General features: G+C 43.5%; 1 protein-coding gene across 1 annotated transcript in view; it reads right to left on the minus strand.

The window, feature by feature from the left end:
- DEF6 (DEF6 guanine nucleotide exchange factor) overlaps positions 1 to 16,300 on the minus strand; it is a 31,534-nt gene extending 15,234 nt beyond the window's left edge. Inside the window, exon 1 of the mRNA XM_069972572.1 lies at positions 15,814 to 16,300. Within this exon, the coding sequence (XP_069828673.1) occupies positions 15,814 to 15,909 (96 nt within the window). The 5' untranslated portion in view covers positions 15,910 to 16,300. The remainder of the gene's footprint in view (positions 1 to 15,813) is intronic.

A 16,300-nucleotide genomic window follows, 5' to 3' on the forward strand; every position in this document is an offset into this window, starting at 1 on the left:
TCAAGGTGTTCCAGGACTAGCCAGCCCGGTCACCAGACATGGACATCACTGAGCAGGTTTGTGGATGGATGAAGGAGGAAGCTTGGAAGACAAAACCAAAGAATCTTGATGACCTCTGGGAGGCATGTAAGACGGCATTCTCTGCTATTCCTGATGACTTCATTAATAAATTGTATGATTCATTGTATGATGCCGTCCTTCAAGCTCATAGAAGTCACACAAAATATTAAATATGGTTCTAATAGCAGCACAACTTCATTCGCCAATGTAACGAAACATAGCTTTGTATTTGAAGGGAATTATTTGTTTGATTTTCACATTACTTTCTGTGGGCGACAAAACTTTTGTCTTGCCAAAATCTGACTTTTTTTGTTTATTAAGTGATCCATATTTCAGCAGTGACGCAAATTTATTGTCGTTAAAAAAAAAAAAAAAACTAATTTGGGAGGGTTTCAGCTTTTATATGAGTAATTTCCAAAACCAATGCATGAATTTTAAGTCAGGTTATAAGTTTTAGTTTCCACAACATGGAGAAGCGACAGAACTTCTGTCAGGGACTGTAGTGTATTGCTATGAGGAGGATGGGGTATATAGAGGGTGTATTGCTATGTGAAGAGTGGGGTTTAGGAATATATATAACTTGTCTTGTCTCTCCTTTTCTCTCTTTCTTACAAGGAGATCTAGAGAAAAACATTTCCCTTCTGACCTCCTCCTTTTTAATCTTTACAACTGATTCTCTTTTTGTAGGTGTAATAATGCATTATTAGTTACAGTTTAGCATCCCTAGGAGTTTCCTCCACAGGGTTTTTTTTTCCTCTCCTGAGTGCTGGAAAATGACTCTTTGGACTCGAGTTTTAGCTTTGTTTGGTACAATTTTCATAGTTTTGCCTTGTAGTTCTAAGTTATACGTTCATGGCATTAAATTAAAAAAAGTATAAAAATAAGTAAAAAAGTATAAAATAATAATAACAACGAATTTAAAAAATAAATGAAATAAAAAATCTTTATATATATTTTATTAACTGTCACAGCTTTGGTTTGGCGGTTCAGGAGTCAGGTGGAACTTGGAGGCAAGAAGAAGGGAACCCATGGTTCCCTAGAGGTCTCCTCCACAGGGTTTTTTTCCTCTGCTGTGTGCTGGAGGATGATTCTTTATAAGTGGAGGTTTAGTTTTGCTTTGTACAATTTTTCATAGTTTTGCCGAGACTTGTAGCTCTAAGTAATATGTTCAAGTTCTGGTGGACTTATTTTAACTCATAGAGGACGTTAAACCTCATGTCAATTCTTTGAGTGGATAGCCACGGAGCCCTATACTTATCATTGAGACACTGAGGCAGGCGGAATTCCAAGCGGAGTCCGCGGCAGGGATTCCGCTCAGAATTTCTGCCTCTTTTCGTCAGTGTGAACGTACCCAACGACAGTTACAATGCTGTTTTACCACTTGTCTTTAAAAAATGCATAGTAAACCAAAGCTTATTTTCACCAAATTACACCGCTTGCAGCTACTGAAGAAGAAACACACTCTAGAGTCTCACATCCCCATTTCATGTACTTTTCACTTGCCAGTCATGTTTATGCCTGGATTTGTAGAACATAAATAAGCTAAAAATAATGTTTTCTAAGAAAATGTATCTTCTAGTAAATGCAACCTACTATTCAAATTTAGCTCTTTGGTTTTGGGTATTAGCTAGTATTATAAAAGGAAATCAATGGTGCTTAATTCTGCTTACTTGTGAAATAGGTAAAAAAAAAAAAAAATTACATTTTTCCATCTCCGCTCCCGGCTAGTTAATCATTCAAATGCAGCTGTCAGCTTTGATAGCTATTAAATAGCTATTTCCCCCCCATCCCTGGTGGTTTAGTGGTGATCCCTGCTTGTTACCGGCTAGTGTGTATAGGTGTTGGTGTGTAGCAAAAGATGAGCCCCAGTGATAAAAAAAAAATAGAACAGTTTTACTGGACAGTCTCTGAATAATACAAAACACTTTAGCAGAAATAGATAAATCTTTGTACAGAGTAGAGATGCTTGAAAATGTAGGATAGAGCAGAGGTAGTTGCAGCAGTGGCTTGAAAGTTTAGAGTAGAGGAAAGGAGTTTGTCAAGGGAGTCCTAACCCAAGGTAGTACTGTGCTCTGCCGGGACTGTGGAGAGATACTTGAGAGTGAGAGGATTACTTGTACATGTGTTTAGCCTATGGTCTGATCACCTTCTGCCCTACAGTGTCGAGGTACTCATCCTAATAGGGTGATACAAGCCTCAGCCTTGGTTGCCTGGGTGAAGCTTAGTGTCCGAGGTTTCCCGGTTTACTTGCACTGCGAGATAGAACACGTAGACCTTCTGGTAGCTTTGTTCTATCGAGGCTAGTTCCTCTTGTGTAGTAGGATACTGCTTTGCACCTTTTAGACTGGTTCACGACGTGGGCTAGGTTAATCCCCGATTTTTCTCCCTCTTGTAGTGTCTAGAACTGCATATTAGATATAATAGACTAGAAGAACTGAGTGTCTCTGGTTGATTCTGCATACACGTGTCTCAACCAACTCACTGAACACACTATCTAGACTCAGCTTCCTCCCACATGGGGCTAACTAGTCAGTTCCCCAGGGTGTGTGTGTATGTGTGTGTGTGTAGAGAGAGCAGTGATAGGTAAATGAAGGAAGAACATCTCCTATAGGTCAGTACTGAACACATTGTACAACAACAGTAACCCTTTCAGCTGTGCATGAAATAACAAGGTTAAGAAATAACACTGACACCTAGTGGTGAAACTAGAGAATACTACCTTCATCACCACTGAACCTGAAGAGAGAACTTTACTACAGGTGCCTAGGGCACTTAACAGTGGGACACGACAGAGATTATTAGTCCTGAAAAGAACTTTTGGGTTTTATCGTCTACTGGCCTGCCTACCTACTCAAACTATTCCCTACACTAACACTGTCCCTCCTCCAGCAACTCTACGGCGCCTGAGCTGAGTGCAGTATACTGAAGGTTGAGCAGAGAATGGAGCCTGTAACCTATTTGTGTTTATTTACATTTAATGGTTTTAATATGTACTATAGAGATAAGGTATAGGAAAGATTGGTTACTATCTCCAAACACACGTCACAATCAGGGAGTTAAGTAACAGCACCCCCAACTGCCTCCATATTGTATTACACCAGCTAGTGGAAACATCCAGAAAGTGGGTGTAGCTGTTCTAATGAGCTCCATATAAAAGGCATTTGTGACAGGAATTCCCTGAGTAGTTGGGGGAAGCTGTGGTCAGGCCCGCATCTGCCATGAGGCGAAGTGAAGTCTTCGCCTCAGGCGGCAGCTCCCACGACCCTGCAGGGGGCGGCACTGGCCGCCCCTGCACAGTGAGCGGTCATGCATATATTATATGCATGACCGCTCACTGACTACAGGAGCAGAGAGATCAGCCATAGACTGATGTCTCTGCTCCTGTATGCGTATTCCGGGGCGTGCTATGCTAATAGCGTACCGCCCACGGAATATACGTGCAGAAGCAGGGACTCCAGTGTGATGCCGGACTCCCTGCTTCTGCACTATAGGAGCGCCCCCTGCTGTCAGCTGTATCTGTATCCTTATTAGGAGGCACACACAGCTGACAGGAGGCTCAGAGCAGGGAACTAAGAGTTCTCTGCTCTGTGCCATTCACTTCTAGGTCGCAGGCTGTGTTAGTGCTGCCATCTAGAAGTGATCTGGAGCAGCCAGTGATGTCTTCCTGGTCAGGCTGCTCTATGAGATCTGTGATCAGCCTGACCAGGAAGCGACCAGGAAGCATCCAGGAGACCACAGGGACAGCGTGGGAACGATTGGTGAGGTGAGGAGCTGCTGGCCTGTTTTTTGTTTTACTTTGCTGAGATGGGGTGGGGGGGACTCAGGAGATGGATGATACAGGGGGTGATTGTGGGGAGATGGGGGGACACAGGAGATGGATGATACAGGGGGTGATTGTGGGGAGATGGGGGGACTCAGGAGATGGATGATACAGGGGGTGATTGTGGGGAGATGGGGGGACACAGGAGATGGATGATACAGGGGGTAATTGTGGGGGGACACAGGAGATGGATGATACAGGGGGTGATTGTGGGGGGACACAGGAGATGGATGATACAGGGGGTGATTGTGGGGGGACACAGGAGATGGATGATACAGGGGGTAATTGTGGGGGGACACAGGAGATGGATGATACAGGGGGTGATTGTGGGGAGACACAGGAGATGGATCATACAGGGGGTGATTGTGGGGAGATGGGGGGACACAGGAGATGGATGATACAGGGGGTAATTGTGGGGGGACACAGGAGATGGATGATACAGGGGGTGATTGTGGGGAGACACAGGAGATGGATGATACAGGGGGTGATTGTGGGGAGATGGGGGGACACAGGAGATGGATGATACAGGGGGTAATTGTGGGGGGACACAGGAGATGGATGATACAGGGGGTGATTGTGGGGAGACACAGGAGATGGATCATACAGGGGGTGATTGTGGGGAGATGGGGGGACACAGGAGATGGATGATACAGGGGGTGATTGTGGGGAGACACAGGAGATGTATGATACAGGGGGTGATTGTGGGGAGATCGGGGGACACAAGAGATGGAGGGACACAGGAGATGGATGCTACAGGGGGTGATTGTGGGGAGACACAGGAGATGTATGATATAGGGGGTGATTGTGGGGAGATCGGGGGACACAGGAGATGGATGATACAGGGGGTGATTGTGGGGAGATCGGGGGACACAGGAGATGGAGGGACACAGGAGATGGATGATACAGGGGGTGATTGTGGGGGGACACAGGAGATGGATGATACAGGGGGTGATTGTGGGGAGACACAGGAGATGGATGATACAGGGGGTGATTGTGGGGAGATCGGGGGACACAGGAGATGGATGATACAGGGGTAATTGTGGAGGGACACAGGAGATGGATGATACAGGGGTAATTGTGGGGGACACAGGAGGAATATGAGGAGATGGATGATACAGGGGGTGATTATGGGGGGCACAGGAGGAATATGAGGAGATGGATGATACAGGGGGTGATTATGGGGGGCACAGGAGGAATATGAGGAGATGGGAGGATTATGGGGGGCACAGGAGGAATATGAGGAGATGGGAGGATTATGGGGGGCACAGGAGAAATATGAGGAGATGGTGAGACACAGGTGGGGGGGATTATGATGAGATTGGAGGATTATGAGGAGATGGGGGACACGGGGGATTATGACTACAGGAAGAGATGGGGGGATTATAACTGCCTGGGGGGATTATGACTACATGAGGAGAATGGGGATTATAATAGTGTGGAGATGCAGAAGGGATCTTCTAAATTGTGGAGCCTAAAATGTCTGTCCAATAGATGCTGCGGGAACAAGTCATGGCTAACAGAAGTCTTCATGATGGAGTCGGATCTGAATGTAGAGGAAAAGAGAAAGTGAACAACTCTGATGAGAGAAGACGTCACTTGTGAGTCACTGGATGTAACTGTACCCTGATCACTATACTGTCACTGTGTGGGGGTAATGCTGGACTCTATACAGTGTTTTTTATTCAGTAGCACTACTGGTGGTATTGATCAGTCAGTGGTGGAATTTTTCCCTTGTAGTGGCAATATTGGTAATAGTATTTAGTCACTATGGAGTGCTGATATGCAGTCATCATGTGGTGGAATTATTTGGTGTTTATATGATGTTGATCTCAGTTGAGGGGGGGGGGGGCGCTATTTCAGTTCTCGCCTCAGGCAGCAGAAGAGCTAGAATCGGCCCTGGCTGTGGTTATGGTAATATTATCAGCAGAGAGAACTACCAGCTCTGTGAGGAACTGTGAGGAGATTTCTAGAAGCCAGCAGCTCACCAAAGACTGAGACAGTGTGACAGATGAGAGTTATGAAGTTTATTTCTTTTTATTATTGACCAGAGAGGAAGCCTCATAGTCTGATCAACTTCCCTCTACTAGGTATTGTTTAATGCTGAGGGATAATTCATCGATGGGCTCTTAGTTCTTTCTGGGTTCTGAAAGTTGTGGCTTACAGCCTGGCCCAGATACCCTGTATAAGACTTATCTCATTAGATTGTGATTCACTGATAATACTACAAAACCCCATCTGTGACAAAGATTTTATTTATTTAGCGGTTCTCTCTCCACCCCCCACCCCCTTCCCGCCTGAGTTCCCCTCACTCAGGTCTGCTACATGAGCATCAGGTGGCACATATAGACCCAGGTCACCTGATGCGGCTGGCTAATTACTGCTATGCCAGTGACCGACAAGGCTACTTACTCTATCTCGCAGCGTGGTTGTCATCAGAGAACTCTGACCACTCTGCTCATCCCAGGTAACAAGGTCTTGGGCTTGTGTCACCCTCTAGGACGGGTCTCTATTTGGGGGGGCTGAAGGGGTATTAACTACAGGGGATATCTACTACATGGGGAATACTACCTATTGGGGGTCTAGCCTATGGGACTTCCTTTGGGAGGATGCCTTCTACATGGAGGATACTACCTACTGGGAAGGCTAGGCTATCTACTAGTAGGGGGGCTAGCAGGGGTATTAACTACAGGGGGATATCTACTACATAGGAGTTACTACCTACTAAAGGGCTAACTAACAGAGATTATGTACAGGGGGATACCTGCTACATGGGGTTGTAGGGGTTACTACCTTTTGGAGAGGGGTTGGATTAATTACAGTGGGTGCCTAAGATGGGGGATACTATATACTGGGGCATGGGGGTCAAAATCCTGGGGAATACCTACAGGAGGATACTACCTACTGGGAAGATAACATGCAGATTAATGACTACATGGAGGATACTACCTGCACAGAGTAGTATGCATAACTACTATATGGACGCACAGAAGGGGGTCTAACTACTATATTGATGCACAGAAGGGGGCCTAACTACTATATGGATGCACAGAAGGGGGCCTAACTACTATATGGATGCACAGAAGGGGGCCTAACTACTATATGGATGCACAGAAGGGGGCCTCATTACCTCTATATGGGTCAGAAGGGGGCCTCATTACCTCTATATGGGTCAGTGTATATTGGGAAAGTGGTTTTTGCACTATGCTATTTAGTAATGGTATGTTGGCATTAGTCAGGGGCTATGTTTACACGAAGTTTAAAAAACAGAAAAGGCGTCCACTTTTTCTAAAAAGACGTCTGTTATTGTTGGAATTTCATTGATTTCAATTCAATGCATTGAAGTCAATGGAATGACGGTCGTCCAATGCACATGGTGTATTAAATAACGGACATTGTCTGCGTGGACGTCAAAATAACGATCATGACAATTATTTTCGAAGATCTTTTGCATTTTTTAGTTGTTCACACAGAGTTTCTCTTCTTTCACAGTTTTTTACTTTTAAATTCAATGAACTTTTCAATTAAAGACCCAGCTAAAGAGCAATCGGTCCACCTGAACTAGAATAATGTACCAACAGCCATTATTGCACTGACGGGCGGCCAAACAGCGAAATAATGGATGAAATTTTCCTTTTTTCTTTTTTTTTTATTTTTTTTATTTTAAAAAAAGGCCTTTAGAACATGCTGGAAATTGTAGTACATTAAACAGACAATCCTTATATTTGCTGGGGCTGTAGAAGGATTTAGTGCTGGACCTTTAGGGCTGATGGTTGTGAACCACAGATTGCAGCCATCATTTATTAAAGGGTTGTCCTCTTAGAAACTAGCATACCCTCAGAGCTTCTCAAGAATCAAATTCCCTGGTGGGCCTCAGCTACCCCAGTCAATGGACAATGGTCATGAACATCCTGGATCCAGATTAATCCAGGATTGAATGGGGTCACTTGTTCTTCCTCCAAGGAACGATTAGACTGACTGCAACATCACATAAGTAAACTATACACAAAGCCAATAAGCAAACAAAGGAAAAACATGACTTAAAAAGGAGAGAAAAAAAGAAAAGCAGAAGGAAGAGATGAAGAAATGTATGCTAAAAGCCTCAGACGGGTTTTTCGGCTAAAGGAGAAGAAACTATTAGTCACTGAGCTCAGCATGTTAGCCAGGAAACAAAATGGCAGTAGAGACTAACTAACAGCCTGAACTACATAAGTGAGTGAAGAGCAGAGATAACAGGCGCTAAAGCATCTCGTATAGCTAGGACAGCTCCCCGCCCTCACAACTTCCGCCTTTATTTCCTGCTCTGCTGAGGTTTTCCTGCAGCATAAGACGCTAGATACTAGATAAGCACAAATATATGTCAACGACTGAAGTAAGAACATTCAAAAAACATTCAAAAATATACACTCATCTAAAAGAACGTGCGCAAAAGAACACGCAAGTGTGATATACATTACACCTAGATGCACATCATGAGAATATTCTCCAATCCAACAGAAATTAGCTACATTCAAAGGTCTGTAATGTGTAATCCATACACGATAGAGAGTTCCCCAACAGAGAACACCGAGATAGAATATTTTCACACGTTTTTTATTGTCCGTTTATAATCCTTTAAATGACGTCCGTTATTTTGAGAATTGGCCGCAATAACGGCTGTCGGCACATTATTCTAGTTTGGACTAATTGGTCTTTGGATGTTTCTTTAATTGCAAAGTCTATTGAATTTAATAGTAGAAAAAAAAAAAAAAAGACGGTGAAAAAAGAAAAACTGTGTGTAGAACAAAAAAAAATAACATCCGCTGTTTGCAAAAGACGCCCGAAAATAATTGACTTGATCATTATTTTGATGACAGAGCAGACAATGTCCATCATTTTATACATTGTGTGCATCGGACATCCGTTTCATTGACTTCAGTGCATTGCGGTAGAGTTAATTCGCAGCAATAACGGCGCCTTTCCTCTTTTTTTTGCCCCGCACTGAGCCAGACATTTATGACGTCACAAAGAACATTCGTGACAACCCTGTTAGGTATTCTGTAGAGGTCAGAATTATTCACGCAAGATGTGGTTTAAAGGTGTGAAAGTTACTCGAATGCTGCTTCTAGTAGGTGTTCTATCTCAGCTAAGTGCTAAAATGACATTACAGTAGTCAATGCGGCTGCAGATATCATTGTAGACGTTAAAGGAAGGAAATCATCGACTACTCTGAAGACTGACAATCAGAGATGGAGCTTATTCTGACAATTAATCTGAAATGATGCTTAGGGTGGTATTACACGGGCCGATGGGGGCCCGATAATACCTGTAATCAAGCGGCGATCTGCTCGTTTACTGGACCTATTACGCAGCCCGATAATCGTTAAACAAGGGCTGCAGGGACATCGTTACCGATGTCCTTGCAGCCCTTGCTTAACTATATACATTACCTATCCAGGTTCCAGGGCTGCTGCTGTGGTCTTCTTCTCCACGGGTTTCGCGCCCTCTAACTTAAGAGTGGCCTGTCAGCTGACTGGCTGCTCTAAAGCTAGAGCGCGCAGGACCCGGGGAGAAGAAGACCGCAGTAGCAGCCCTGGAACGTGAATAGGTAATGTATATCGTCAGTCGCCGGCCGCGCACCGCTATTACAAGTAGCAGTGCGCGGTCGTCGCTCGACGAAAATAGGTCCAAACCTATATCAACGATCAGCCGATGATCGTTGTAATCGGCTGATCATTGTATTTGTTACATGGAGCGATAATCGGCCCGATTCGGCAGATTATCGTTCCGTGTAATAGTACCCTTACTCTGTTAACAGGAAATTACAAAATTAAAAATCAGATAAAAAATTTCAGTGTGGTACAGAAGTATACTAAGGGACCGCTCACAGGTGCTAGTGCAAAAGAATCAATACCTGAGGTAGACTTTAGGTAGAGGTGAAGAAGTAAAATAGAAGTGTAGTGTAGAAACCATGAAGGGGCTCTTGTCTAATTAGTACAGTACTCTGCCGGGATTGTAGCTTAAATACTTGAATGAAGAAATCCTCGTACTGACGTATCTAAATGGAATATATGACCGCTGTGTGCCCCACCAGCTCGGAGACCAGCTGGGAGGTAGGGTAGTACGAGTCCTATGTCTCTATCTCTAGGTACAACTCCCACTGAAGACTACTCCAAGTGGACGAGCATTGTCAGTAAGATACTTCAGCACTTAGCAACTTTGTCTTACTGGGGATCAGTCCCTCTTCCTTTCCTTTAGGGCAGAGATGGGGAACCTTCAGTCCTCCGGCTGTTGCAAAACTACACTTACCATCATGCCAGGGCAGCCAAAGCTTTAGCTTCGGCTGTCCAGGCATGATGGGAATTGTAATTTTGCAACAGCTGGAGGGCTGAAGGCTCTCCATCCCTGCTCTAGGGGGTTATTGAGTTTGAAGATCCACGGTGTAGACAAGTGTTGTCCTAGTTCACGATTACCCCACCTCTAAGGGCATAGCACTGCATACTGGTTTCAAAGTTGCTCTCAAGAGAAACAGGTTCACTTTTTCACCTGACTGGAACTAAAACTCCTTCCAGAACTGATAGAGTGTCATGCACATATGATTGGCTAAACACACACATTGCTAAACCTTCAGAAACACTGCAGCTGTGCACAGGGGAGAGTGAGACACCTAGTGGCTGGAACAGAAAATCACAGCTCCCAGCTTTTGGTCTGACACCTGACAGAGTTACTTTCTGATGGGCGGTAAACAAGTTAGTGACCCGTGTACTGGGGCACTGCACATACAGCAGCTGATAAGTAATGGAAAACTGGAGATTTTTAAATAGAAGTAAATTTCAAAGCTATATAACGTTCTGACACCAGTTGATTTGAAAGGAAAAAAAATTTGGCCAGAGTACCCAGTTAAGCTAGAGACACTGCTCGTGACCATAGTGCAACCAAAAAACAGTGCCAAGTGCTTTGAAACTGACAGTTTAGCAGGTAAGACCTTTTGTTGTTGTGGTTTTTGGAGACTGTGGAGACTATGGGCCTCATTTATTACCAATGCGTCAATTTTAAGCCATCTTGCTGCCGTTTGTGTCTGGTCTTTTAGCGGCAAATTCATTAATGTGGCGCATGCCCTTTGTAAATCTGGAAGGTCTTTCACAAACTAAAACTGGACCATCCCCCCACAGTTAAAGTGGCTGTTTTTTTCAGGGTCTCCTGAAGCAAGCCGGGCTGCGGGGGTTAAGGGCGCTGACTTTGACATACTCGCAGCGGGATGTCAAACCCGCTGCAAGTACGTCTTCTTATTGAAGTGAATAAGCAAGTGTCCGCAGAGGATTTCTCGTGTTTGCTGTGCGATACTGTATGTGTTTGTACCCTTGGAATAGAAAACCAGTAAAAAAAAAAAAAAAAAAGACGGTTTTCTTAAAGGGGTACTCAATCTTTTTTCCAGTAATTGAAACACATTACAAAGTTATATAACTGTAATATGCTTCAATCACCTATCTGCCCCCTTCCCTATCTTTTCCCCCTCAATCCCCCACCAGGAAGTAAAGTAAACTCATTCTTACCTAATGACTGTTGACCCCAGGCTGCTCTGTGGAAGCAATTTTGTGACAATGACATCATTAAGAGGGAGGAGGCTCTAAGCCCTATTAGGCCAGCCTCCCTTTGTCAGATGACACAGGTTGCTCAGCTTTGATTGGCTGAACTAGATGTAAGCCATCTAACAGTTCTACAGAGTCAGTTAGACATCACAGGAGACAAAGTGTATCATGGGAAAGCCCAAACCAGGAAGTAAGGAAAAAATGAAGCCACCAACTGGACCTTCAGGGACCTGCAAACAGTGGGAAATTTAAACAGAGAGAGACTCCGGAGGGATGGTAAATGTAAAAACTATGTTTTATTGATTGATTGTTTTTTTTTATCAGCGCTGGAGTACCCCTCTAAAGGTGAAGTCTGGCGTTTTCTAAAAGCCAGCAGCCTTCGGGGGGGGGGGGGGGGGGAGGAGAGGCAAAAGTAATGGGCCTCTCCGCTGAAAGGAAAAGAGCTGTGACACATTGTTCTGTATCCATCTGTATAGAACCTTATATGTTCTACATGTATAGTCAAAGCGGTATTCCGGCAAAATTTTTTGTCTTTCAGATCAACTGGTTTCAATAAGTTATATTGACTTGTAATTTACTTCTCTTTAAAATCTCCAGTCTTATCAGCTGCTGCATGTCCTGCAGGAAGTGGTGTATTCTTTCCAGCTATACACAATGCTTTCTGCTGCCACCCCTGTCCATGTCAGGAATTATCCAGAGCTGGAGAGGTTTTCTATGGGACCGATTACTTTCTACCACCAGTTAATTTTGCAGAAGTACAACTTTAAAGTAAAGAAAGATAATAGCTTGTTTTTTTTATGTACTGTAGGTGAACTTGGACAGGGGATATTGCAGAAAGGCAGCTGTCATCCAAAACCATAGTCTGGTCTCAAGACTCTAAGGCTGGGTTCACACTACGTATATTTCAGTCAGTATTGTTGAAATTGAGTGGATGGCCGCCATATGAAAGTAAATAACGGCCATTATTTCAATACAACAGCCGTTGTTTTAAAATACCAGCAAATATTTGCCATTAAATGACGGCCATCCACTCAATTTCAACATTGTGTGAACAGATCCTTTCTGTGTATTCAATCCACTCCTGGTTTTGGTTGCAATATGAGGACCACAATACTGACTGAAATATACATAGTGTGAACCCAGCCTTAGAATGTAAATAAATTAAAGTCAGGTGATCTTTATGTAAAGGTAATACATACAATATTAAATGTTTTACTCATGTTAAGCAGTGAAGATTCTTAAAAGGATACGTGGTCCCTGCAAAAAGCTAATATTACATCACACTTTTAGAGGTAAAAAATTTTATTTTTGCACCGTATGCAAGAGCAGCTGTACTTCCTTCCTTTATTTCATCAAACACTTCTGCCCTTCTTATATGTACTTGTAACATCTTCCATCTTTTGAAACTACATTCCACTTATTTTCTGTACTTAAAGTGTCCCTGTCATTATAACTTTAAAAACCTAAATCAACAGTAGATGTGAAATTAAACATATTTGGAATTGACATCAATTTTTTTTAGTTATCATGGAAAAAACTGTCTAAATACAGGAATACCCATGTTTCCCAGGTCATCTGCGCTCACAGAGAAGGCAGTCATTTGATTGACTGACACATTGAGCCGTGACTCTCTGTACTGGCCGGGACTTCATGTGTGTGTTTGTTTTTTTCAACCAGCATACAGTAAGTATAGCTGTTATATAGCAGCCTTCAGGAGAGTGGACCTGGATACAGTAAGTATAGCTGTTATATAGCTGCCTTCAGGAGACTGGACCTGGATACAGTAAGTACAGCTGTTATGTAGCAGCCTTCAGAAGACTGGACCTGGATACAGTAAGTATAGCTGTTATATAGCCGCCTTCAGGAGAGTGGACCTGGATACAGTAAGTATAGCTGTTATATAGCAGTCTTCAGGAAACTGGACCTGGACACAGTAAGTATAGCTGTTATATAGCAGCCTTCAGGAGAGTGGACCTGGATACAGTAAGTATAGCTGTTATATAGCAGTCTTCAGGAAACTGGACCTGGACACAGTAAGTATAGCTGTTAGATAGCATGTCTTCAGGAGACTGGACCTGGATACAGTAAGTATAGCTGTTATATAGCTGCCTTCAGAAGACTGGACCTGTATACAGTAAGTATAGCTGTTATATAGCTGCCTTCATGAGACTGGACCTGGATACAGTAAGTATAGCTGTTATATAGCATGTCTTCAGGAGACTGGACCTGGATACAGTAAGTATAGCTGTTATATAGCTGCCTTCATGAGATTGGACCTGGGTAAAGTAAGTATAGCTGTTATATAGCAGCCTTCCCTGCCTTCCTGACTGTCCCAAAGGAAAGGAGGCCGGACGTCAGGGTCTCCAATGCATTTCTATGAGAGCGCTATCATAGAGATGCATTAGAGACCCTAACTTCCAGCCTTCCATAGCCCTGGAGACAAAAGAGAGGTCATGAATGGCGCCGCAGTACTGAAATAAAGCTGCGCTGCCGGACACTGATCATCCTTGATAAGTATATGCACCAGGTGGAATGCTTCTTTAAGTAATATATTTCTGTAGAAAGTTTTGTGTTAAAGCCCAGTCCTTCCCCCAACATGACAATTACAGAGAGACGGCAGCTCTCCTAAATATTTGACTTTCACCCATCTCAGGTGCAAAGTGGTCCAAATTCTGAGATGTGTGGGACTGTCTGGTGGGATCCTGCTACTTTTATTGTCCTTGCTTATGATTTTAGACATGGAGGGACTGCTCTATTGTGGAGAACTATTTACACCTTATTATGCATGCTTTGAAGGGACTTTGAGCCTATGTTAACACACAATAAAATAAAAGCAAAATATAGATGTATTTTTAATGTTATTTGTATTGTAATGTGTACTATTGAAGTCTATGGGGAATTTTCCATTGGTGCACACACAGTACAGAAAAATGGCCATAACGTTTTATCGGCGTAAAAAAAAAAAAAAAACATGCTGATTGTTTGCATACTGTTTTTGCATCCTCTTTTTTTCACATTCAGTGATACAGTTGTGTGTTGGTATTATTTTACTTTTTGCGAACAGGACCTAAAGCAGTACTGTCATTTATCTAAAAGTTTAGATAAAAGACAGGACTTAGTGTCTTCCAAAATAAAAGGTAAAGCTTACCGATGACCCATCATTGAGGCTGATGTCAGACTGCAGTTCATTGTATCCACACTCTGTCTATACAGAACATGTGCACTCCCATTTTTATTGCATGATAAACTTCCTGTCACTTTAGCATACACTCACACGGCCAGAGATTCCAAACCACAGACCATAGAAACAAGTGATAGAAACTCCAGTAGAAGGCTATGGGATCCGTATTTTTTGTGGATGTTGCAGATGTTACAGAGGTTAATTCTAGCTAGTGTCATCATTTTTACCATTCCTCCTTCCACTTCTATGGATCTACCAAAAATACGGACAATGCCAATGATACTACAGGTGCACTATGAATGATTTTTGCGAATTGCAGACTCAAAATATGGGCTACAAAAATACATTGAGGTGTGAATGAGGCCTTACTGTGAGCCAGGTTTAAAACAGATATTTCCATATATGGTAACTTAAAGGATTTTTCAAAGCAAAACTAACTTTTTCCCTATCCACAGGATAGGGGACAAGTAAGAGATTGCGGGGGATACCACCTCTGTACCCCCCTGCAATCTCCATATCGGCCCCCGACTCCTTTGTTTTAAATAGAGCAGTAGGTGCGGCACGTGACCTGCAGCTCTATTTATTCCTATGGAGCGGTCGGAAAGAGCTAAGTGCTGTACTCAGCTCTCTCTGGCAGCTTCATAGAGAATGAATAGAGCCGCCAGAGAGAGCTGAGTACAACACTTGGCGGCTCTATAGTAATGGACACAGACGGCTCCATTGTAATGAATAGAGCCACGGGCTGGGTTGATATGAAGATCGCCGGGAGTTGGGGTGGGGGGAGATGTACGCAGGTAGGACCCCTAACGATCTTTCACTTCTGTCCTGTGGATAGGGGACAAGTTAGTTTTGCTTGGAATAACCCTATAAGGTAGATTCAGAAAATGACTAGCATATTAAAGACTATTGTTAAAGTATATTAAAAACTTGTGTTGCGTTTCACGATGGGGTCCAAAAGCTGAGACCTCCACCAAGCCCCAGAATGAAGATGCATCAGTCCAGAAAAGTCCCATTAACTTTAAACATTGGCTCAAATCACTTCAGAGATGCAAGATCTTCAAGCCCTAGAGACACGGCATGCTATGGCATGTAAGGTTTTCTAAAACCGGAGGTATCCTTTCAGAAACATTCCCTTCCTTCACAATCAGATTGCAAAGCCTATAGGGAAAAAAAAGCCAGGCACTCACCTTGAGCTGAGATTTGGAGACTTTGCCGCTCTTTTCCGTGTCCAATGATGTAAAGGCATACCAGACAGATTTCAGGAGCTCAGTCCTCAGTGACATGCTGTGGTCTAATGGTACACGCCACCCTTCCACTCTGCTATATCAGACAGTCGCACACGTTACATGACACGCTGGCAGTTAGTTTGAATTCTCCATGTTTTGAGGTATGACCGACTCCAGCTAACCAAGTCCTCACAGAGGTTCCTTGTACTATATGTACCACGCCAAACCTTCTGAAACTGGTAGAAGTACTTTGCTATATGTTTTACAAGCAGGTCATACTGTAACAACGAGTCCTGTTCAGCAATACGCCCCACTCTGCAGGTCTCGTCACCCACAATAACAAGTGTTCTTGTCACAGGATAGCACCTGGTAGGTTACAGCGTCCCTTCCATCAGCAATACATAGCCTCCAGCTCTCTCCTCACACTCGGCAGTACAGTCTTTCCTTA

Source organism: Dendropsophus ebraccatus, chromosome 5, assembly GCF_027789765.1.
Source record: "Dendropsophus ebraccatus isolate aDenEbr1 chromosome 5, aDenEbr1.pat, whole genome shotgun sequence".
NCBI lineage: Eukaryota > Metazoa > Chordata > Amphibia > Anura > Hylidae > Dendropsophus > Dendropsophus ebraccatus.